The following is a 25455-nucleotide window of genomic DNA, read 5'->3' on the forward strand; positions in this document are numbered from 1 at the left end:
ATAAACACGAACTTTAATTAAGTATAAGTAGGTAGTTGTTAGCACGAGCCACTGACCTAAGTTAATTAACTTCGTTCAAATTGTATCTTTTGTAGTAGAGTGGTTTGGTTTCATTTGTCAGTATTACGAAGATTATTAGAGTCAGACCAAGAATAGTCTGCAGCGGATTTGATAGCCCACGCAGTGAAAGTGTTATTTTAAACGTCAAACTTCTATGAAATTATGACGCTTAATGACACTTGCACTGCGTGGGCTATCAAATCCGCTGCAGACTTTTTTTGGTCCGACTCTACAACTCTGTATCTTACTGTGTGTATGTTTGCTAATTAAGTCGAAATTAAAAAAAATATCGTTGTCGGTTTTATTTGTAAATTGTAACACAATTTTTTTTATCTTAAGATAAAATAAATCGGTATAAAGTAGACAAATATTGGAAAGGTCTTTAATTTCAGTTTTTATTACAAAGTATTTTGTTAAGTATTATACCTAATTAATGTTAACTTAATTAGATCGTCTTAAGTTATTTAAATCAAATCAGGTTAATTTGTTTTCATGCTTTTGATGTTATTAGTTTGAAGCTAAACTAAGCCGTTTCCGGTGCGATCGTTGATTAGTACAAACGTCATAATGAGCTCTCCGCAAATATGTGCAATAAACTGTGTAAAAATGCAATAAATCTGTAAACTGTGCAAGTGAAACGAAAAACTAAACTATACAGTGTGAACAGAGTGATACAAACTGAAAGGATTTTAACCAGAACAAGTAAATAGTGCAAAATAACGTCGTCTCATTATAACCTAAAAACCAAAAACTGACATACCAGCAGTGCTACCAACCCACGAGAACAAAGTATTCGTCCGTTCTGTGCGTTCCGATATACACAAAATTTTAATTGAGGGTTGCCATACCTACCGTAAAATTACTACCAATTTATAACAGTGTTGTCACATAAAAAATAATAAGTCGACATGGAAGATAAAAATATTGAATTGCTATTTTCGAAGATTGAAAAACAAATGGAAAAGCAAACAGAAACCCTCACAAACTCTATAACAAATGCAATATTAACCGAAATGGAGAGCAAACTGAAACCACTTGTAGAAGACAACGTCTACTTAAAGAATGAAGTGACAAAATTAAATGAAAAGGTCAAACGTCTGGAAAATGGAAAAAAGGAGAACAATTTGATATTTCACGGGTTCATGGAGTCCGAGGAAAATAAGGATATGGTAGAAATAGTAGCCAAAACTCTAAGCGACTCCGGCATTGAATGTTATAAACAAGATATCAATAAAGCATTTAGACTAGGTAAAACAAAGGGCTCTGGTGGACGTCCTATTCTAGTGAGTATGCTAAATGCATGGAAGAGGAATGAAATATTGCGAAATAAGAAAAAGCTACCAAAAGATGTTTTCGTAACAGAAGACTTCAGCAAAGAAGTTTTAGAAAAGAGGAGGGAAATTATTCCTCAGCTAAAAGAAGAACGAAAAAAGGGAAAAATAGCATTTCTAAAATATGATAAGCTAGTGGTAAAAGGCGAAGCTAGCATTGCGCGGGACAAAAGGAAACGGGAACAATCCGCTTCGCCGAACACATCTACCAACTCTGATAATGCTCGGCAGAAAATAAACAAAATAAACGCCTTCGAACTAATGTACCAGAACCGAACTCCTTCAACATCGACACCAGATACGAACAAAGCATAGCAATCAACACACATCGGAAGCCAGAAGAACAAACCAAATCACCAAAGAAAAAATACAAACGAAGCAAACAGATCAAATATACTTTCTCCAAGCCGGCCGGTCACCGTGGAGAAGTTAGACCAAAACCCCCCAACAAATAAGTCAACTGGAAATGAGACTATATGAAGCAAAGAAACACAACACCTGTATATAACAAGTATCAACGTTAGAACCTTGTTATCAGACAGCAGAATAGAAGAATCGAGACACGCTACAAAATCAATAAAATGGGACATAATAGGTATTTGCGAAACGAGAAGAGAACATGAGAAAATAGAAGAGTATACTGATTTTATATTATACCATACAGCTGGTTTAAAGGGCAGAAACGGTGTCGGGTTCTTAATAAAAAAACACCTAAAGAACAAGATACTCAGCCTAAAAAGCTTCTCCAATCGCGTGGCGATGTTGGAATTACAAACTTCAGAAAACTCTACCTGGTCAATTATCCAATGCTATGCGCCTACAGAAGCATACACAAGAGACGAAACAGAACTATTCTACGAAACGGTTCAAACTGCTATAAGTTATACAAAATCGAAGAACACTATCATACTGGGCGATTTCAACGCCAGAATAGGAAAAGCTCAAAGAGGCGAAGACAAACATATAGGAAAATACGCTCACGGGAAAAGAAACCCAAACGGTCAAAAACTGTTAGATTTCGCCCTAGAAAATTATCTTGTTTTCGTTAATAGTATGTTTAAATGCAAACCGCAAAAAAAGTGGACATGGCGTTCTCCAAATGGGAAGCACCTCAACGAAATTGACTATATAATAACAAACCAACCAAAACGTATCCAAGGTTTCGACATAATCAAAAACCTAAACTTCAATACTGACCACAGAATGATCAGGTGCAAACTATCACTAGATGAAAAATCTATTAGAAGAAAAATAACGTCCAACAGCTACAGTAGAAACCTACCGCTTATCTCTAAAGAAACTGCCGAATACTGGGAGAGTCAATTTATAAATTCAATAAAATCATCCACAGAAGTACAAGAACAATATGACAAAATTGAAAACGAGCTGAAAGAAGTTATCAACCAGTTACCGAAACAGAGGAAAAAAGAACATGATTATATTAGTAAAGAAACAAAAGAACTTTTAGACCAAAGAAAAGTACTATATAAAACAAAAAGAACAAAAGAAGTAAAGTCAAGAATAACAAAAATTAGCAAACAAATTAACAGAAACATAACAAATAACAAGAAGCAAATGAGGCAAAGAATATTCGAAAATTTCATAAGTAAAACAGGGGCTCTACGTAAAGCTTACAAGGAATTGAGTGAGAAGTCAGAGTGGACAGGGACGGTGAAAAATAAACAGGGGTTCAAGAAAACCGGACGACTGGACATCATAAATGAAGCGACTATGTTTTACAAGGACCTCTATTCTTTTGAAAGGAACGCTTCTCAAATGAAACCAAGGAAATCCCATTACGACAACGATACCGAGCCCCCGGAAATTCTTATTTCGGAGATAGAACATGCAATAAAAAGTCAAAAAAATGGAAAGGCTCCAGGGCAAGACAACGTCACAAATGAATTGTTAAAATCCCTCTCTACTTCACTACTGAGACCTCTACAAATAATTTTCAATAATATTCTAAGATCAGAGAAGACACCGGAACAGTGGTCAAGATCGACAATAATACTATTGCATAAAAAAGGAGACAGAAGCGAGCTTGGAAATTATAGACCAATTAGTCTCATGACAAATATATATAAGGTGTTTTCGAAAATTATACTTAACAGGATAACAAATACGTTGGACGAATGTCAACCGCGCGAACAAGCGGGGTTCCGCAAAAAATTTTCGACCGTAGATAATATACAAGTTATCACCCAATTAATAGAAAAGGCAAAAGAATTCAGGATACCTTTGTACATGTGCTTCATAGATTACACGAAAGCCTTCGATTCACTTCATTTCGAAGCCATATGGGAATCATTAGCGCAACAAGGAGTGAACCAAAAATACATTAACATAATATCAGATATATATACAAAGTGTAACGCCAAAGTAAGATTAGAGCGGGAAGGAGAAGAATTCCCTATACAAAAAGGAGTGAGACAGGGAGACCCGTTGTCCCCAAAAATCTTTTCAGCTGTGTTAGAATCAATCTTTAGATGTCTAGATTGGGAAGCGAAGGGTATAAAAGTCGACGGCGAACTACTAAGTCACCTACGTTTCGCGGACGACATTGTTGTATTTGCACACAGCCCATCAGCTCTGGAAAATATGGTCACTGAGCTAGCAATGGAGTGCAAAAAAGTTGGATTAGCAATGAATAAATCTAAGACAAAGATTTTAACAAATAGAAAACCGGAAGATGTTATTATAGAAAATGAAAAAATTTAATATGTGAAAGAGTATATTTACCTCGGTCAAACAGTGTCGTTCGAAGATAGCACAGAAAAAGAAATACAAAGACGAATATCTACATCTTGCAGAAAATATTGGGGACATAAGGAAATTATGAAAAACGGCTCTATTAATATTGGTATAAAGAAAAAGGTACTCAATATGGCAATACTACCGTGCTTAACATACGGTTGTCAAACATGGTCTTTGAAAAAGATAGACGAAGAAAAGATTGATGTTTGCCAACGAAAAATGGAAAGGAGCATGCTCGGACTAAAACTATCAGACAGAGTAAGAAATGAAAAAATAAGGAGAGTTACCAAAGTAGAGGATGCGAAGAAAAAAGCTCGGCGGCTTAAGTGGCAATGGGCAGGCCACATATGTAGAATGGAGGATAATAGGTGGACCAAACGGCTGACAGAATGGTTTCCGTATGATGGCAGTAGAAATAAAGGACATCCAAGAAAAAGGTGGAGGGATATATTTAACGAAACAGTTGGCGACAACTGGATGCAAAAGGCCCGTGATAGATATATGTGGAGATGCATGGGGGAGGCCTACGCCACAGAGGCGACTACTATTATAAATAATTGTTAAAGTTTAGCTTAAGTTTAGTTTAATTGAATAATATGTATAAGTAATTAAAACTGTAAGGATAAAGTAACTAAATACTAGATTGTAAGTCAAGTTATTGTAAGGTAATACATAGTAGAAATAAAGGCTATTTTTATTTTTTATTTATTTTTATTTAAACTAAGCCGTTTGAACGTTTCCATTTATTTGTTTTAAAGATTTTTTAATTTTTGAGTTTTTTTTGTAAATTTTATATTTATTAAAAGAAAATCGAAGTGCTACTTTGACACTAGAGGGTTACGTTGCTACCTACTCTACCTAGGTACTTATATTAATTGACTCACGCTTCAAAGTAATTAAAAATAAGTCAGTACCCGTTAAAATCAAGTAAAATCAAGAAAAAACAGGGTAGCGTCGTTATATTAAAATACTTAATTTCAAATACGAAGTATTTATATCTAGTCCCAAAACGAAGTCTGTCTGGTACGGGGCTGGAAAGTGTTATTAGTGATCTTCGTCGTAAAAATCATTTGAGAAAATTCATACTATACGGTGCTTCCGCTGCCCTCGTCCGTTGCGCGATGAACAAGTTTACTAGCATGATTGTAAAGTGTCACCGCTGTAACAGCACGGGGCGGGACAGCGTCTGGCCGGCGCGGTTGATGGCGGCACGCAGTATGGGTCGGCGCTGCCGCTGTCCTCTTTACTGACCGTTGCACGCTGAACAGGTTTAAAAGCATGATTGTAAAGTGTCACCTGATTGCAGCAGCACGGTGCGAGACAGCGTCGCGTCGGCGTGGCTGGCGGCGCGGCAAGCAGTATGGCGCCGGCGCTGCCGCTGTCCTCGTCTATTGACCGTTGAACGCTGAACAGGTTATTTAGCGCACTATGATTGTTAAAATGTCACCTGGTTGCAGTAGCACGGTGCGGGACAGCGTCGCGCCGGCGCGGTTAGCGGCTCGACACCGCAGCATGGCGCTGGCGCCGCCGCTGCCGGCGTCAAGCGACCGCCGTGCACCGAGCACCAAACGACCGTCGCTCAGCACGTGTCTGGAGACAAATGTTTAGTAGTAGTAGTAGTAGTAGTAAAATACTTTATTGTACAAAAAGAAACATAAAACATGAAAGAACACAAATTATACTGATAATTATACTGTTTATATTGATTATACTGATAAAATGTTGATTCTTTAACCCCAGTAGCTCGCGGCTGGCTAGTGGTTGATTATTTCAAAGAAAGTGTAAATTATGAATTGTTTAAAAATTATCCCTCAGATAGCTCAAAGATATGTCACCCGAGAGATCTAGATATCTAGAGAGGACTGGCTATCTTTGGAGGAGGCCTTCACCTGCAGAGGGGCTCTTGCAGATTAAAATTGTATTAAAATTGTATCAAATAATACCAACATTTAAATAAAAAATAAATTTTAAATCACTAATAACTCTATTACTAACAAAATGAATTACTAACTTATTAGATTTAACTTTTTTTGTTTTTAAATTTTTGTAATCTGCAACGAAATAAAAGGCTTTTTATTTTTATTTTATTTTATTTTATATATGTCACCCGAAGAAGTAATTCCATTTAGTTTAGTACTACTTATATAAGTTATATGGTTTATATATTCTAATTAAGGAAACTGTAGGTCTATAAGTCTGATTACCCTTCATTGTAATAATTTATTACTAATTATAAGTGACTGTTTGTGTCTAAATAAAGAACTAAAATAAAACATAATCAAAATTTGTACATAGGTATATTATTTAACAACCCTTTCTCTAAGGATTATAATATCTATACCCTGATAGCGCTTATTCAGAGGCAGGATATAAACCGTATTTGAAATTCACCGTTCTGTTCCATTTGGAGGCTTTCATCGCCCACGTATATTAGGCACTTACATATATGTAAGTATATACATATAATATACTGTATTAGAATGAGGACGTCTTTTGTGTTGTTGTCACGAAACATCGATCAGAAATCAGTCTAAGAGCAAACATACATTAAATCGTTTATATTATGGCAGTCAAACTGCTAACTTAAAGCTCAATTTGAACGTGCTCTTACACCGTATCCGGCTAGCAACACTTCGGCGTCAGTCGTCTACATATAAAGGGTATAGCTACATTCCGTCACACGTGTGATTATTCAATTTTTTCTCATGGCGCGGCGTGACAGGTTATCTACACATTCGCGATACTCAATCATTGCCAATTTTCCGGCGACATTCGCATTACATTCAAGCTTATGTACATATTTACATAGAAACCTAATTTTCTGCTCCAATGTTTTGCAATTTGACAACGCGTGATAGCGAAACGTCGCGAATGTCCCTAAATGTAACTTGTATTACATTTCGATATGTCGGTGTTTGACAGCGTAAGCGATTTGAGCAACGAAAATTACATTTCTAATGGATGATATAAGACGTAGAAATATCTAAGCCTATATTTTCCGTTTTCTTGTGATTTTTATAATGCCACATTTAATATATAGTAATAATAGCATTGTAATTGCCAGATAATGTGTTGATATAGTATAGGCATCTACACCTATATACACATAAATAATCTGAATATACAATATGAACAAACTAATTACGTAGTGATTCAAAATGGCACAAAAAAAAACAAAATATTAATGTCCAACAAGTGTAACACACTGCCCGCGAACGTTAACCATATATAACACAAGATAAACTTTCTAACTAACACTACATCGAGAGCAGGTAATATTTTCTCAAGTATTAATTCGACCCGCCATCACCGACATCTTAATCAGAAGTTTAGACATCACGTGACCGGCCTAACTTAGTTTGTTGTCTTTACGTGTTCTAGGTAAATAAATCCTAGCTAACTTCCCGCGAAGGTGTCAAAAGTTACCCTTAACTCGATCTCCAGTCAACACGGCTATGTTACGAATGCCGAGTGACAACGCTTGAACGGTATATTATGTGACTAACTTTATGGTAAATACGAAGGAAAACGACCTGTATTCAAATGGCTTAAAGTCTCTTAGGAATGCCAACGTCGGTGGGGATAGTTGAATGGGATATGTGGCAAAGTTTTTCGCTATTGTATAAGGATGTGACCTTTATTAGCTTCTGTTAGAGTTTATGCAGACTGCAAATATCGCGTGGTATTGGGAAGTTAAGTTGGTCCTTGCTATTTTGTATGCAGAAACTTGGCGGAACGACAGGGCGCCATATATAGAAGCAGAGTATAGGCATATTTTATTTTTGTAATCATTTAAAGACTTGTCGACTAACCTTACTCCATTAGCTAAATTGCTCCTTTCATCTGTTTATAAAGTCAACTTTCACTTGTTTTTTAAGTAATCTCATCAAAATCCTATTACTTTGTGACATATAAGGTCCACAAAGTAAAAAAAAGTAGATTTCGGGTGGGTTGATTATTGTTACGTGCAGAATTACATCCGATTCATGTACTTAAGTTGTCTAGAAGTTGGTTTTATAATTTTAAATTTAGTAGTTTAGCAATCAATCTCTCTAACGTTGTATAATCTATACGTGCGAAACCGTGAACCTCTCATGATTATACAATGAGAGCAAAATCTCTTTAGGGACAACCATTGTTTGAATTTACTACGCCTTCGGGTTCGCCAAGGGAAGGTTTCGCAAGGCCTACTTTCCCTGTTTACCATACACAGTTAAGGAGAAGCTGTTTGCTAAAAAAATATCATTTAAATGTTTACATACAAAGGACAAAATGTATACAAACATTGCCAATTCATTTAGGGTTCGGTTTAGCAGCTTGCAGTTTGTAAACATCGTATCCAGTGCGGGGTTTTAATTTCATTTTAACGAGCAATTTCGTCCGCAGGGGATCATTTCGGGAGCCGAAATTTTAAACCTCGTATATTTAGTCCCTTTCACACATCAGAAGCGAAAAATCCGTGCGAAAGAGACGTCAACGTCGGTTTTCGTATTTCTAACTACCTATTACGTGTTCTTGTCGACATGTTCCTGCTATAAATAATGGCTACGCATAATCTGAAATCAATATTCATACTCGGCGCCGCATTTTACGGCCGTTTTGGTTTTAGTAAGTGATTTTTCATTTGTTTTTATCAATTCGTAAATTTAATTTAACTGCGTGAGTGTTTTGTGGCCCAGTGGCCAATGTACATGGAAATAGCACATAGTTTTTTTTTTAATGATGGGTGTTGATGGTGAAGGTTGTGGCATATTCCTTTTAGTATCACCTTATTATTCGCGATTGAGGGAGCGAGACTTTTAACTCATATTGGAACTTGTAGTAAGCACTTAATATTATTATTAAAATAATAAATTTTCTTATAAAAAAACTTAATATTACCTCATACTCACAACCTAAATACTTATTATAAACGTATTACAAATTTTATTTTAAAGGGGAAAATAGTTATTTGTATAACAAGAGATCAAAGTTTGATATTTCTTGATCTTGAGCGTAGTAAAGGGACTCAAATAATATATAAGGGAATATATATATAAGGGACTAAATAACTTTGATCTCGTGTAGTACACACAATTTTTCACCTGAGCAGTGAGAACATACCTATTAGACAACTTGAAAACTGTAATCCTTCTTCGTCACTTAATACCTATGCACTCATGTTTTCTTAAGATATACTAACAATTAAGTTTAATTACCGCAATCGAACACAAAAACAAAACGTAAGAATACATTTCAGTAAAATAATATGGAAACAACGAACATCAACTGACATTTCAATTGGCAACTTTTTTTTTGTAAAATAAGCTTCGTAAGATACGGTCCGAATTGCGGATTACGTATCCGTAATTCGGACCGTATCTTACGAACCTTTTTATGGTTTATAATAGACCCCCGAAAAACAAATAGACGCTATTTGAGTCGCTTAACTTCAAACTCCGGTAAATCCATCTGTCAGATTATGCGATTTTGGTATTAGGAAAAGGTAATAGGGTAGATATTTGCTGAGAGGGTCGAATGGATTTACCCGAGTTTGAAGTTATGCGACACATTTGTCAACTATAGTAGAAAGTCTTAAAAGTAGAATAATTAATTTTGCTTGATAATCTGTGTATTTTTTGGGTTCATTATTTTAATTGTACAATAAAATACATAAAATATTGTGTTTTTATCAGTTTTTATCAAATCTGAAACTTTTTATTTATTAATTAATTATTAAGAATTCATACTCGTACGTGGTTTGGAACGATGCGATCTGACGTTTTTCGGGGGTCTATTATAAACCATCAATATACCGTTGAATGTCGTTTGAACTTTTTTTTGTCTATTTGTTTTTGCTAACAGTGTGAAAGGGACAGAGATAATAGAACCCAAGTATTTCGAACTTGTATTAGACCCCGCATGTTGAAATGACATTTGACTATAAAGGTGACTTGAATGTCATTTTGTCTCACTCAGTGAGCAAAGTTGTATTTTGCTCACTGTTTTTAAGAAGCAAAATACCCTTGTTCTCTGCTTGATAAAAATTGGTTTAAAACGTATTTTTAAATAAATAAAATATAACAAATTAAAATAAGAATAATTTGACTGAAAATATAATACGATACAACGTATACAAAAAATATGATACTTCTAAGTATCATTATAACCACATTTATAAAAAGCGTTCAACCCAAACTACTGACAATAAAGCATAACTTGAGAACGCGCAACACGTTCTAAGGGGGAAAAGGACATTAAAGCACGAATTCTGCCATTCAATTCAATACGCCATTGTTACTTTTGCTGCGAACGGCGAAATGGCGAAAGTTTCTTCTCGGCACCAACCGTAAGAACTCGAAGGCAAAGTTTCGTAGTTCTATCTATTAGTAACTCCGACAGGGACTAATTTATTAGATCCTTTTTCATTAACCTTCTATTGGCCGTATGAGTAGACCCGAGGTCGAAAGTTTGATTGAATTACAACGTAGTTTAACGAAAATAGTTTAGGGCTCGTTCGTTTTTACGATTTCAATACGCAGTTTACGAACTACGATTTTTGTAGGACGTGATTACGTTTGAAAATTCGTTTTTAAATCGACTCAATTACCAAAAAAACGAAAATACAGAGTGCTAGCTTGATGCCGCCGAAAAAAAGGGCCAAGTGCGAGCCGGACTCGCGCACAAAGGGTTACGTACCGTTACGCAAAAAACGGCAATAAAATCACGTTTGTTGTACGGGAGCCCCACTGAAATATTTCTTATATTCTGTTTTTAGTACTTGTTGTTATAGCGGCAACAGAAATACATCATCTGTGAAAATTACAACTGCCTAGCTATCACGGTTCATGAGATACAGCCTGGCGACAGACAAACGGACGGACGGACAGACGGATAGACGGAGTCTTAATAATAGGGTCCCGTTTTTATCCTTTGAGTACGGAAACCTAAAAACATGTGTTACCTGTTTTAACCTATGACATCAACTAAGCTACCTATCACTATCCAATAACACTCAATTCAAACGAAAAGTAAAAAGCTTGTCATACGTTTTTTACTTACCTACCTGAGCGTTTTCCAAAAAAAGTGTACATTTCATTCATGTCTTCAAAATATTGACCTCTTGGGCTAATTTTACTCAGAATCATTTGTACATTCACGCCTCATACATGAAAAAATGTGTCCCAAAATTTTGTAAGAATAAATTTTTTTTCCAGTGCGTCACGTTCATACAAATAAAAAAAAATTTCATACAAGAATGTGACGATCTGGAAAGGAAATCTTTGGACACATTTTTTCATGTACGACGCATGAATGTACAAATGATTCTGAGTAAAATAAGCTCAAGAAGTCAATATTTTGAAGACATGAATGAATTGTACATTTTTTTTGGAAAACGCTCACCTACTACTTAAATTATGTATTTTCATTTGGCAATACATAAGCACAATATAAGTAGGTACCTACATTTGTAAATAATAATAATTTAAAACCTTTTACTTATATATGGACCTTACTACGGTCTAGCATTATTGCCCATGTGAGCAAAAGTTATTTGACTGATTAGTTAATATGTATGTAGTAAGTACCTACCTACATATAAAAATATGGACGCACCGAAGTAAACATATTTTCCATGCTATCGTCGCTTTTAATTTCCTCACTAAATAACAGGCGTATTCTAATTTTAATAACAAGCCACGAATTAGATCTGGATCAGATCCATGATCCAGATCTAGTTCGTAGCTTAGTATTAAAATACGCATGTAATTTCCACGTAGCCATTAAACCGTAATAGGTATCACCAACCCAGTAATAATAAGTCCCCATCAAAGTTAAACGATATAGTTGAAACGCGTCGGCGCCTAACTTGGGAACTCTATTCCCTAACTTCACCAATTTATGGCTCTGACTACGAAATTAGCCCATAAAATGATCAGGACTACATCATTCCGAGTTATATATGTATATATTAGGTACGAACAAGTTTAGTAGCGCTATTAATTCAATAATTACATAAAATGGCTTTGATGCTTTTGGAACACATCTTTAAATACCAAAGTAACCAGGTCGCAAAAAAAAACATTTTAATTTAAATATTATCTTATGTATATATTACTAAGGTATGCCTTAATACCATGTATCGTAATCCCATTACTAACGCTCCTATAAAATTACCCATTATAAGTAAGGCGGGTGTCCAACGGCTATCAGTGTGAAGCATGAACGATGATGGTCGATGACTCACGTTAGACCGGGCCGTGGCCGGGCCGGAGCTTCCGGAGCTTCGTTTTCTATGAAAAGCACCACGTGATCACAGATCAGCCGTCATAGAAAATGACATGTCGGAAGCCCGGCCCGGGCACGGCCCGGTCTAGCGTGAGTTATCCTAGAGTTAGACAAAAAGTTTGCACTTTAGTTGGTACCCGTTATATTATATACTCTGTTCACGTTAAAGGAAAAAAGTGAAAAGCCACGAGTTAAGACATTTTGTCACAAGACAGAATATTGTAACCGAAACAGCTGCCGCGAACTTTTCCAAGTCTAACGACCAAGCCTGGAGTGGCTTCCCGACAAGTTTTGTAATTTTTAATAAGGCCTGGTATTACAGTGAGCCGACGACACAACATAACTTTGAGAGGAACAACTTTGATCGCAGTCTGTTATGGTGTATTTTTATCTTCGTGTTCCTATATAAGACACAGTTACTTACCTATATAAAACGCAGACGCACATAAAACCTTTGCAAATTGTGTGTGCCAGTGAACTGATATGTTAAAAGTGTACGTAATATAATAATAATAATAGGACCTGCTTCAATGGCACCTACATATGATACTACATGTTTTTAACCTGCAATTAAAAAAAAAAAATTGGCAAGGGCAGACCGTGAAATCCTAAACAATGGGACACAACTATAAAGTTGAGACAAAATATCCTTTGAATTAGAAGTAGCTAGTAGGTAGTCTAACTACCAGTCAAACTCGTCTTTGCTGTCAGCCCCGGAGGCAAAACTAGTCCCAACAACAGACATTGCTTTCATCCCAAATAAAATTTAGACCTTTCTCATGTCATATAATTCAACGACAGCCGGCGATGCGTACCCTTATCGAGTAAATCAGGGAAAAGGAAAAAATATTAAGATATTTGATGCTGATGTTGATGTATATTATGTACATAAGTATTGTAGGTACCTATAGGTAATAAGGACCAACCGATGTTTCTCTAAATAAAAAGGAAATCGACCCGGCACGGTTACCTACAATAATACCGTATGCAACATAACACAAATACATATATATGCGAAGTGAAAGAGTGAATCACTGTTGATTTATTTTTACGTAAATTACGTAACAACAAGAAAGGCGCTTTGTTATTATGTTTATTTCTGTGCCAGTATAAGATATTCAAAATACAGTTCGGTAGTTATTCATCAATTATTAACATCGTCTTTCCCTTCCTGTCTAACATATCCACGACGCAATTTTGAACTTTTACCTAAGTATATTCAACTTCCGTATCGCGTTTCCCATAAAATATTGGTAAAGTTCGAAGACGCACACTTAATGATATGTCGATACGTCGTCGGTAAACTCCCTCACTAGTTACCTACTGAAATTATCTTAAAGATCGATCGAGAGATGAGACCACAGTTCCTAAGTTGTATACAAGGAAAACTTGTTGGTAAACTAGGAACAAGTTGATATTTTAAGTCCCCGACGGTTCATAATTATCTAGCAAGTTTCAGGGAGATTTTCCTTGTGATTAGGTACTTTTAAAGGGTTCATCTTGTTCAGAGTCATTTGGGGTGTTTTTATTCACTTAGTAAAATTGTATAAAAATCTTTGCGCTCACGTAAATCGTATATCTTAGTGTCTTCATACAATACTCATAGAAATATGTTTCTTCTATTACAAGCTTTTATTTAGTTTCACTTGACCGTTGTCTGTCTGTCTGTAATCAAATCTTGCAAGTTAAATTTGATTCACTTCCCGGTTTCCGATAGAGCTGAAATTTTGCATGCATGTATAAATCGGATGACAATGCAATATTATGGTACCATCGAGCTGATCTGATGATGGAGACAGGAGGTGGCCATAGGAACTCTGTTATGAAACAACGCAACCTAATTGTGTTAGGGGTTTTTAGAATTGTCTCGATGAGTATTAGTTGTTTGTCGTAAGAAAAGTACAGTCCGCTGACTGTACGCTATGCTTTTATCGCTATAAAAGCTTGTACCAAAAATGATTTTTTTACCAAAAACTTATTTAGATTACGTACAAGGCACATGTCTAATATTCATTTTAAGACAATCCTCTTTAGTATCATGATTCATTGTCGTGGCTTGCTGTGTACCTACTCAAAAATCCAACGAATAATGGGGAACCAATGACAGTTACAATTAAAATTTTTAAGATGACTGAATCGTAGGTAAAGTTAAATTTGGAAAACTTAAAATGTTCCTCAAATTTGATACTACCTACTCGTAAAGTACATAATTAATTAAAGTGACATTTTTATTTAAAAGCGCGCTGGCGGAGTAAAGTGGAAGTAAAAGGATTTTATATAACATGTCCGAGGCAAAAAGGCGTACTTCTAATGCCTGATGGTAAGCGGTTACGGTTTTAAGTTATAATACTTACCTATACAGTTACACTATTAAAAATAATATAATTTTGTAGGACCACATAATAAGACCGTACACGATTGCAACCCACTGCCATCACAGGGTCACATCTCAGCCCTATGATGGATGGATGAAGCACTTAATTTGTATAAAAATGACAGCAGCTTTATTATGATTTGTTTCTCTGCTAGTAACTATACTTATTGTGATATCTGAAGAAATCATTTGTTACCTTAATCCCGGTAACGTGGTCAACAGTTGTCCCTCAGCGGTGACCCAATGGACGTCCGGCGTAGGGTGTCCGGCGGCGCGGCAAGCGGCGTGCGCGCCACGAGTGGCCGGCCATAGGATGCGCGACGGCGGCTCGACCACGAAATGTGGACGCTTGTCGCTCGTCGCTTGAACCGTTGCCAGAGTCACCAGAATCCATGGAATTGCGAATCCTAAAGACATAATTTTATGGCTGTATTTATTACTTTATTAACAAATTATAGGTGTACCTAATGAACAAAACAAGAAAAAAAAACTGATAGTTGCTAAATGCACTACTAAGTAGGTTGTATCTAATTATAAGTAATATCTGAAACGGTTCGCCAGATTTACAAGAATGTCTAAAAAGTTGTGAAAGATTTTTTTATTAGATATCTGCACGAGTAGGTAATTCTATCCCACATTTTCCACAATTACTTTATTTCTGTTTGAAAATGTACAGGTGACATGAATGGAAATTTATTTAGGTAGGTATATAACTAAGCCTCGTTATTAAATTCAGAAAGCGTACCAGGTAGGTTCGTTATATTTTCTGGTAAATGATGAAACATTCTTCCAAAATCTAATTTATTTTCATTTAAAATGTGTTGGTTAAACAAAGATTTTCACCCCAATATAGGTATTGGATGTTTTATTGGTCCTAGGGAAGGCGACAATCTACATAAAAATCTTACACTATTATTGATGTTCGGGAAGTTTTTAAAACTTTTCACATAAAACAAAGCTTCACGACCGATTCGAAAAACAAGACTACCTTCTTGATTTATTAACCAAGCTACAGCGCACTATCATTTAGGACTAAAATGTAGCAAGAGTGTAGGCTACATGTGTTAATACATCTTTATTTCTTTGAACATTACACTCGCTACTCCTGTAAAATAGCTGCTTGCCACGGAACTAAGAGATGGATAGTGTCTTGTTTATGCTGTAACGTTGTGGAATTGCAGGCCAAGCTTCCGCCAAACCAACCATTACTTTAAAGATAGCTCACATGGGCTTATAAAATGTAGAAGCACTGAATGTATCAACACAATAGTGTAGAAGTGTATGGCACTAGCCATGGATGGTACCTATTTATCATAACCATTTGTTAACGGTAGCTATTTATGGACTCTTGTTATATCAAAGGATATTTTTAGATATTTGCTACAAATATTTATTTATAGATACAGTTAGGTAGCTGCCGAGACGTCTGACTCCGCCTGCTTATAAGCGATTTAAATTGTGTTTTATAGCAACGATCCTACCATCAAAAATGTGTTTTTAATACCCAGATTTTATTTAGACGCCTCACGTAAATGTCCCAGAGTGATATTAAAACTTCAATTTTTATTTCCTTGATTTGATTTTGATTTGATATGACTTGGAGTGTATTACTTGGAAATACGGACACGATACACTGAGAGTAATATCACAGAATAACTAATAGTACTACCGTACAGAAAATTCACTCCTTCACAAAAGTCAGATCTAGGTATAAAATTATACCTATACTCGCCGCCTGCAACAAAATTGAAACTTATAACCGCGCACGAACGGCGAATATTCTTTGCGCGAGCGCCACGTGACACGACTATCGTGCGAGCCGAGCGGCCTGCACTGCCATACGCCTGCCCTGCCCGGGAGGTGCGCCGGCCAAATGTACCTAAACTGCGTAGTGACACCCCCCTGGTAATATGATAATGATAATATCAAATTAATAAAAAAGATAAGATTATTAAAGCTCAAATGACTGGCCTAGTAGGACTATATGTCGTATCCTTAATGCTGGCCAAATGACTGACCTAGTAGTATTATATGTCGTATCCTTAATGCTGGCCAAATGACTGCCCTTAGTAGGACTATATGTCGTATCCTTAATGCTGGCCACCAAATATTATACTCTCAAATACTAGGTCGTTAATTGTATAACTTCGTTATTAGGGTTCCGTACCCAAAGGGTAAAAACGGGACCCTATTACTAAGACTCCTGTAGCTAGTTTACACATAGAGAACAATGGAAGGGACTCGAGGAGGCTTTTACCCAATAGGGATCAGTGAAATTAATTAATAAATAATAAAACAACACATAAAAGAAACTAAAATTATATTCTACCAAAAAAGACTACATTGTAAATTGTACAAAATTTCGCTGAAATAAATAAAGCTGTAATAATATAAGAAATTACTAAGACTCCACTGTCCGTCTGTCCGTCTGTCTGTCACCGGGCTGTATCTCATGAACCGTGATAGCTAGGCAGTTGAAACTTTCACAGATGATGTATTTTCCTTGCCGCTATAACAACAAATACTAAAAAGTACGGTACCCTCGGTGGGCGAGTCCGATTCGCACTTGTCCGGTTTTTTATTATTTAAATATTATAATGTTTTCTGGAATTTAAAATGTAATAATAAAACTCAAGTGAATTGCCGTATCGCTGCAATATCGCTCACTAACCGGCCGTCAGGCTCTAAGGGTAGTAAATAATGAGTCCACGCGACATACGCCGGCGATTCTGATTTATGTTATGGACTGCCATAACACTATATCTTTAAAATGCCGATTTTGAAGCAAATTTTAAAGCTGGCCGTTCTAGTCCGTTATTGAACGGGTTTTATTATATGTAGTTCACGTAAGAGCTCAAGTTAATATGCCGTTATTATTATTAACGTTATTATTTTCAAATTGTATTATTTTATCGGGCTGTGTATGTAATATGTGGGTATGTATCTGTGTATGTAATGTGGTCAGTGAAGCTTCAAACCGATTCTTGTAAATTTTAGGGAATGAAGTGCTAGTTAGGTAATCGATTCGTTCTTATGACATGTAATACTTAATCGTAGTCGGGTTAAAGTTTTCAAACGTGTTGTTCCGAAGATTATAAAGACGAAACGGTCGAAAATGGGACCTCGAGATGGAAGTTCGAGTGTTACACTGCCTGTTACAATTTAACAAATTATTAATTATTACTTATGATTTTGAATTTTGAAGACCGTCTGGACGTTTTCCAGGTAGGTAGCACTGGAAAGACGAAGTGCTAAAAGACCTTAGTGAATTTGGCTAGACAGAAACGGCTTTGGACAGACAAGCATAGCGGTCTTTGGAGTCGGAGGCCAAGGCCACTTCGGCTCGTAGCGCCACAGCAGTAAGTAATTTGATAAGACCTTAACGACAAAAGGTCGTATAAAAACCATAACGGACTCTTAAACAAAATCGGCCTCACGGACATTTCCATTCAATACAGCGAATTTAAAGTAATAAATCAACGACTTTAATTCGTAACGCCGAAGGCCTGTAGAAATAAACGAAACTGCGAACAGAAATTTTAAATTCCTGCGCATAAAAGTTGCAAAAAGTTGCACTGTAAAAGTACATATGTACGTACATAAAAGCCGCTGGTTTTTCGTATACCTACAATTTTTAGTACAAGAGGCGTTGAAAATGTACCAGATTACATTCATTTTCATCAACTTTTTTAAATGTGAGTGCTTTTTGCAGTTATTTTTAATTAACAACTACTTACTAACTACTACTAATATAGGAACAGTCAATTTAGACTGTTCCTTTGAGTATATTATTATGTTCTCCCAGTTATATTGCGATAGCATTATTGTATGGTTAAGGTTAGTTTAATGCTCTAACTATTAGCCTAAAGCCAAGGACTTGGAGGATATTATAAAGCACCTATAACACGCATACTTAATTTATTTTTCTTGTTACTTGTGGACTTTAATGTCTGGGGCACAATTCCACAATGTTTTTTTACAACTTGTGACATTAACGCTATATGTCGAAGTATCTCACATGTCAACTATTAATAGCTAAATGACTTTTGCGTAACACATTGTTAATCCATAGTCCTGTGAAAAAGTATGTTTATAATGGAAATAATAACACAATAATCTTATTATTATCCATATTAAACACAATACTTTAAAAGCTGCCTCATGTAAACACATCCACTTATATTTATCCAATCGAATTCCTTGTTGTTTCATTATCCCCCAACTTATAATATTTCTTCTCGATTAAGAAAGTAAACCAACGAGGGGTGGTCACGCCATTGGATAATTAATCATTTCTCAACGAAACACTGTAATAATGTAAAAACAAAGTTAAAGGTACATAAAGAGTAAGTTTTCTCGCAGAACGTCGCTGTTCGTTCGTTCGTTCTTAACTATGCACGTACTACAATCTGGGTTCGTTTTGTGATTAAAATGATTTCAAGCGTCATTGCAATTGTTCCTGACCAGACCAAGACACTGAAATAAAATTTTCTATTCAGCGTTTTAACGCCACATTTTAGGATACTCTTGGAATTAATCTTGAAAAATATTGTGTCGTAGTAAGTAGGTACTTAACTGATCATAGCGATGGTGAGCCGAACGTGTTATAAGTTTAAATAGAGATAAAACAATTTATATTGTTTTAAAAGGTGGATGGTATGCTACTTCTTTAATTATGGCAATGATTAACTCAAACTTTTTTGATTTTGCCTGAGTCAGAGTTTATTAGGGTTGTTATTCCGATCGCTTACCAAACGTTTGCCTAAAGGGGCCCACAGATTACCAGTTCGCCGGACGATATCAGCCTGTCAGTTGTTCAGAACTGTCACCTTTTGCGTTTAACCAGGCGTGGCTAACTCCGCGATTTCGTCGCTTTGCACAACAGGTAGCTACAAGTACATCCGTTCCACACCAATTTTGGTGGCTAGCCATAAGCCGTCGCATGTCGCCACCTAGCGGCCATATCTGTCCTGATCGTAACAGACGCGTTTTGTTAGAGAGTGAGTCTTCTGTACCTTTATTTTTAACTGACAGGCTTTATACTCGTATCGTCCGGTGAACTGGTAATCTGTGGGGCCCTTTAAGCAAACCGGTCTACATATTAGCTCTTGGTATACAACATAACGTGCTCGGAAACTACACTTATAGGCTATGTGGCTATAAGTGATAGCGTACCTGGCGATAAATATTGCACATACGGTTTTTGGTAAGTACATATTAGAATAAAATATTACCTATATATTACCGGGTATTGCATATTGTATTTAAAAGTACCTACATTATTAGCTTGCGGCGAACGCTCTCCTGCGCTGCAAGCAATTAGGCTAAATGATATCATTTCAATCACTATCACCTAGTTCGGGTTAATCAAAACCTTTGGCAGGTAGGTATCAGGTATCTTAAGATTATGTTCGTTCGTACACTGGTTCGTCCGAAAATCCGTCTCGCTCGCGCTACAAATGAGTTCTTGAGTAGCACTAATGAGTACATTAGGGCAAGGTTCGGAAATGCCCACGTCAGTTAATTAGCGACGGGTGTTACTTGATGAGATGATGAGTTGCAATTTCATTTAGTTGGTTAATATTGCTTTTACACAATGTTTCATAAAATGACAGGAGAGTAAAGTCACGACCACATCGCATAATACGTGGTCATGATGAGCAAGGTCTAATCCAGTCGGTATACATGAGCTAGCCGCCCATTATTATTATTAGACGGAGCCTGTCATGTCCCAACGCTGGGCAAAGGCCTCCCCCAATTTCTCCACTGATCTCTATCCAGTCTCGTGTTGTGTCTGGTCACTCCTTCAAGAAGGAGTCCAGTTCATCCCGCCATCGCCGGCGTGGTCTGCCAGATCCCCAATTCGAGTTTTCGGGCTCCCACTCCGTAGTGATTTTGCCCCACAACTCTTTCGGCATTCGGCAGACGTGACCAGCCCAGTCCCATTACAGCTTATGTCCACCCATCTGACCTTTAAATAAATAGAGCCGACAGTTTAAGTCCTAACGATCACTAGGATCGAAATTCGTAGACATTCTATCCTTTTAAGAACCTTAATGGTCATAGTAATCTGTCTTCTGATATTTCTTAGTTTTCTTACACGATTATGCTTTAAAATGTAATTAAACCACTATCATCCAATATAAAATATTTGAAAATACAGAGGAAACTCACCACAAAATTTTGTATATGCTAATTAGAAACTGGTAATGCAGTAGGTACTAATTTAACCACCATTTAATTTAGTATAAATTATATTTAGTAACATAATAATATAAAATGTAAGTATTTTATTTGAAAATAGGTATAGCAAGTACCTAAGTACCTATAATAGGAACTTGTAAAGAATAGGTAAGATAAAAAAAAACTCATAAACTTGTTACCTATAAACTTTTTTCCTGTCTTAATATGCCGACGAAAGTACTTAATCGATTCTTTTTTATGTTCCAAGAACATTTAATACTTACAATATCTATATCATTTACATGAGTGAATATGAAGTCATAAATATTCATATTCGTACATATACCGACTAATGAAGGCTGATTCTGATTTACCAATTTCCTATGGTTTTGAACTTATGATTCGGTCAAGTTGTGTTCTAATGTATGATATGAGTAAGACAAACAAATTATAGCCAGCATTCAATGAATGTAGTTATGATACCTTTGGGTATGGTGCTTTACGCACACTAGTGTCTCATCCCCTCCCCCTGACGCAATCCCCCCTTTTAGCATGAAATATCTCCCGGTTGACGGTTTTTTTTTAATTTTTGAGAAAAATTTTAGAGTTTCTCAAAAATTAAAAAAAAAACCATCCACCGGGAGATATTTCATGCTAAAAGGGGGGATTGCGTCAGGGGGAGGGGATGAGACACTAGTGTGTGTAAAGCACCATACCCAAAGGTATCATACTACACGAATAACCTAACCTATAGAATATAGAATAACCTTGCAAGCTTATTCTCCGTATAATCTTATTCTTTCAGTACTATCACGTACTATGTTATATTGAACTTCAACAAGTTTTTCAGCGGTTAAATTTTGTCGAAGTTCATCTAGCCATAACATGAATATGGTGCGTCATATCAAAAAAATTAATATAACCTTTTTTGTTAAGAATTTAATAGGGATTATTTCTTTTATTGACAGTTTTTCCCTATATTGTATACTTTCCCCAAAAAATAAAAAAAACTGTCAACAGGGACATATTTCATGCTAAAAGGAGGGGTTGCGTCAGGGGGAGGGGATGGGACACTAGTGTGCGTAAAGCACCATACCCAAAGGTATCATACTACATTCATTGAATGCTGGCTATAATTTGTTTTTCAGAAAACACAATTTGACCGAATCATTATTACATTACGTTACGACATTGACTCGACTCACAGTGCATCTCACGCCTACCAACAAGTGAGAGCAAGATGTCTAATGATCCGACTTCCAGTGCTTTACGCTCGCTCAATCAGCATGAACTGTGGTCGAAGTCATGTCAAAACAAGATCAAACTCGCAACAAAGTGGCAATCAGAATCGGCCACTTGGAGTACTTTCGACGAACAGTTGAGAGATAACAAACCGGAGCAAACATGCCTGAAACAACACTTTTGGCTGGAGTGGTTGGTTGAGACTTTGCTGTTTTCGTTAGCCTCATTATATACACATAAGGCGTGCCAGGGTCTATAAATAGTCAACTTATACGCCACCGCAGAGCTTCAGCTCTTTCTTTGATATTGAGTAAATTTAAATTACATAAATTTCCGTTTTCATACCAAAACGACCCTCATACCTCTTGCAGTACATTGCAGTTGAATTATGTTTGTAACATTAATAAATTGATATTGCGCATTTGCATAATTTCCTCTCTTCTGCACGTTATTTTAACAATACAAGCTTGTAACTAGAAGCACTAGCTGATCTACTTAACATAAATAATGATTGACCTAGCTGATCGATCTATAATATTTTCATAAACTTTAAAACCTCAATTATTAATATTATTATGTACAAATGTTAATTAAAATAAATACATGTAAGTAACTATAATGTATGCATTCAGTAAATTAATTTTAAATAAAAACAAAACATTTTCACGAGAAATCCGAAACAACAAACAAAAAACTTAACAGAGTCAAGTTTCGTAGTGGGCCATTAATCAGAAAAAGTGATTCGCTGAAACCAAAGAGAATGGAATGCGTATAGAGAATTACTGTCGGTAAATTTTGTAGTCGCGAAGGTTATGCTGCCATCTGTTGACGCAGTATTGAAACTAAAGATGAAAATGTATAAAAATATCAATTAAACATATATATTTACATATAGACAAATGATTTTTATTAGTTTTGGATCACCATGTGCTTTGATCCGTGTTTTTTTACATTTGATGTGCGTTAGAATTGTTAAATATCAAGGGAGTGGCGCCATCTATTAGAGAGTAACTTTGTCTTGATTTCCGAGGCACGGGGTTCCTTTTGACTTTGCTTGTCTTATGGGAATCACATCTCTTTTCTAAAACTACTCAAGATTGGTACTCGAGTTTAAAGGAAATAAATAACAAAGATCTTATATCGAAGTGCGTCTAACGCGTCAAATGCGTCAAACGCGTTTCGTTAATGTCTTTTATGGTTATAAATACCCCCACGCCAAGCTGGGAACGGATTATTCTATTTTTGTCCGTCGGATTGTCACGATCTCTGGCTCGCCCGTAGACGTTAAAACAAAGGTGTTATTTTGACGATTGGATGTTTGACTTTACGTAGCTACTATGCTGCTTTTTGTCAGACTGTTCAATTGTTAGTTCAGTATAAATACTTACGTGTGTTTTGGTGTTTTAGAGCCAGATTAGTGTCTGATTGCACGGTCAATCAACCGGAAACGCCTAACCTAGCAGTGATAAGCAGGCTTTTCCGGGAATCCAGTAGAGTGTTAGGTCCAGGTCGCGAGAGGGGCCTGACGTCAACCTTTTTACCTACACAGGTGACGATTATACCTCTTACGTTCTCTTCAAGGTCTGACAGAGGGATGTGAGGATCTCACGTGTGGATCATTAAGAGTAATCTTTACTCACTGAAATCTGTTGGTAATTGAAGAAGCGTGGTCTTGTTATATATATATTTATATATTCACATTTTATATTTGGAATAGGGCGCCTTATTCGTCAGTACCCTTGGCTACGGCCTACACTGCGGAGGGAGGCAATCACACAGACACTATATAGGGTTTGCAATACCTCGGTTTTGTCGGCCGAACGTTTACAGCTTAAATAAGGGTCCCTCTCACACACACTCCTCCCTGTAAAGATAGAGGTTCGCCTCTAGATTTACACATTAGAATAGGGACATAGGGGTTGAGTTAGGGTAGAGTCATTATTTGGGTGTTAGGGTTATTTATTATTTATTTCTTTATTATTATTTATTCTCTCACATATATTTTGGTTACACACAGTGTTAAAATCATTAGAGTGTTAACTGTTTTAAAATACAGAATAAAATTAAAGTCTAGTTTCAGTAGCATATGGATGGGTTACTAAGGCTCGAATATTAAGTATGATTTAAAGGTAATACATTTTTATATTGGGTGAGATAGGGGAACAAAGTTATTTGAGGACATACTAAATAATTTTGTTATAGGGAGCTAGTGACAGGCGAAGCAGTTCACTAGTGACAATTTGAGTTTTTCTATATCGGAGTAACTAAGGGTATTAAATCATGTTTAATAGACGATTGCTTCAGTATTCCATACATTTATAGTAAGAATATTCAGATGAGTTTCTTGGCGTTTCTTCTTGTCTGAAAATAGATTCCGAAACGCAGATAAAAGTAAATATTACATAGTGCTTAGGAATACCTATTAAAAACAAAACAAAATAAAATAGGTATTATTTAGTTTAGAGACCCGTCTTCATCCGAGGCGTGACAGTAGATAAAGTATGTTTGTACGTATTAATATTTGCATCATTTACATATAAATATTTTCCTTTAGCTAGCTAGGTTAGTGAAGGGATATAAAAGGAAAATTATGTTTAAATTACAAACAACAAGGGCTTATACTACTGTTCACGGTAACTGGTCACGGTAGGGCTCGGTAGGAGATAAATTCAAATAAAATATAATTTATTATTTATTTTTCATACGATAGTGTTATAATATGGAAATATAGTAGCAATATTTACAATTACATAGGGTATCTTAGGGGTAATATTTTAAATCCAAATCTAATCAGTCTGCACATAAAAGACGATGGGTACTAAGGTTCACAACGTATTAATTTCACTAGACGATCACATGGCCAAATTTATCTATTTTTATTTATTTATAATCAATTCTGGATGAGTTTTATTAAAGTAGATTAGCTAGTAGAGGGTTAAGGTACAAGCTTAATGTCTGTTGGGGCCAATTTATCATGTAAATTAAAATGATCAACATCAGAAAATGTTGGTATGCAAATTTTTTTTAACCAATTAAACTGAAAAACTACTGAAATGCATTCACTCTTATCTTAATCAGGGAAACTACTGAATGCATTTTGCTCGTGCAGTGCCAGTGTGTTTATTTTTATTGGTGTTTATTTAGATGCTTTAAGGTGTGTAAAAATGTTATAAGAGTTCCGTTAATAATACCAAATATAAAAACAATACACCGTTATTTGAACACCATAAAAGCGATTTG

General features: G+C 36.0%; 1 protein-coding gene across 2 annotated transcripts in view; it reads right to left on the reverse strand.

Moving 5' to 3' along the window:
* LOC134791637 (cell adhesion molecule Dscam2-like) overlaps window positions 1–25455 on the reverse strand; it is an 89472-nt gene that overhangs the window by 63494 nt on the left and 523 nt on the right. For both annotated transcript variants that reach the window (XM_063762691.1, XM_063762690.1), the window contains exons 2-3: window positions 14987–15197; window positions 5596–5738 (exon numbers count right to left, since the gene is read on the reverse strand). In XM_063762691.1, the coding sequence (XP_063618761.1) occupies window positions 5596–5738; window positions 14987–15197 (354 nt within the window). The remainder of the gene's footprint in view (window positions 1–5595; window positions 5739–14986; window positions 15198–25455) is intronic.

Source organism: Cydia splendana, chromosome 6 (assembly GCF_910591565.1).
Source record: "Cydia splendana chromosome 6, ilCydSple1.2, whole genome shotgun sequence".
Taxonomy (NCBI): Eukaryota; Metazoa; Arthropoda; class Insecta; order Lepidoptera; family Tortricidae; genus Cydia; species Cydia splendana.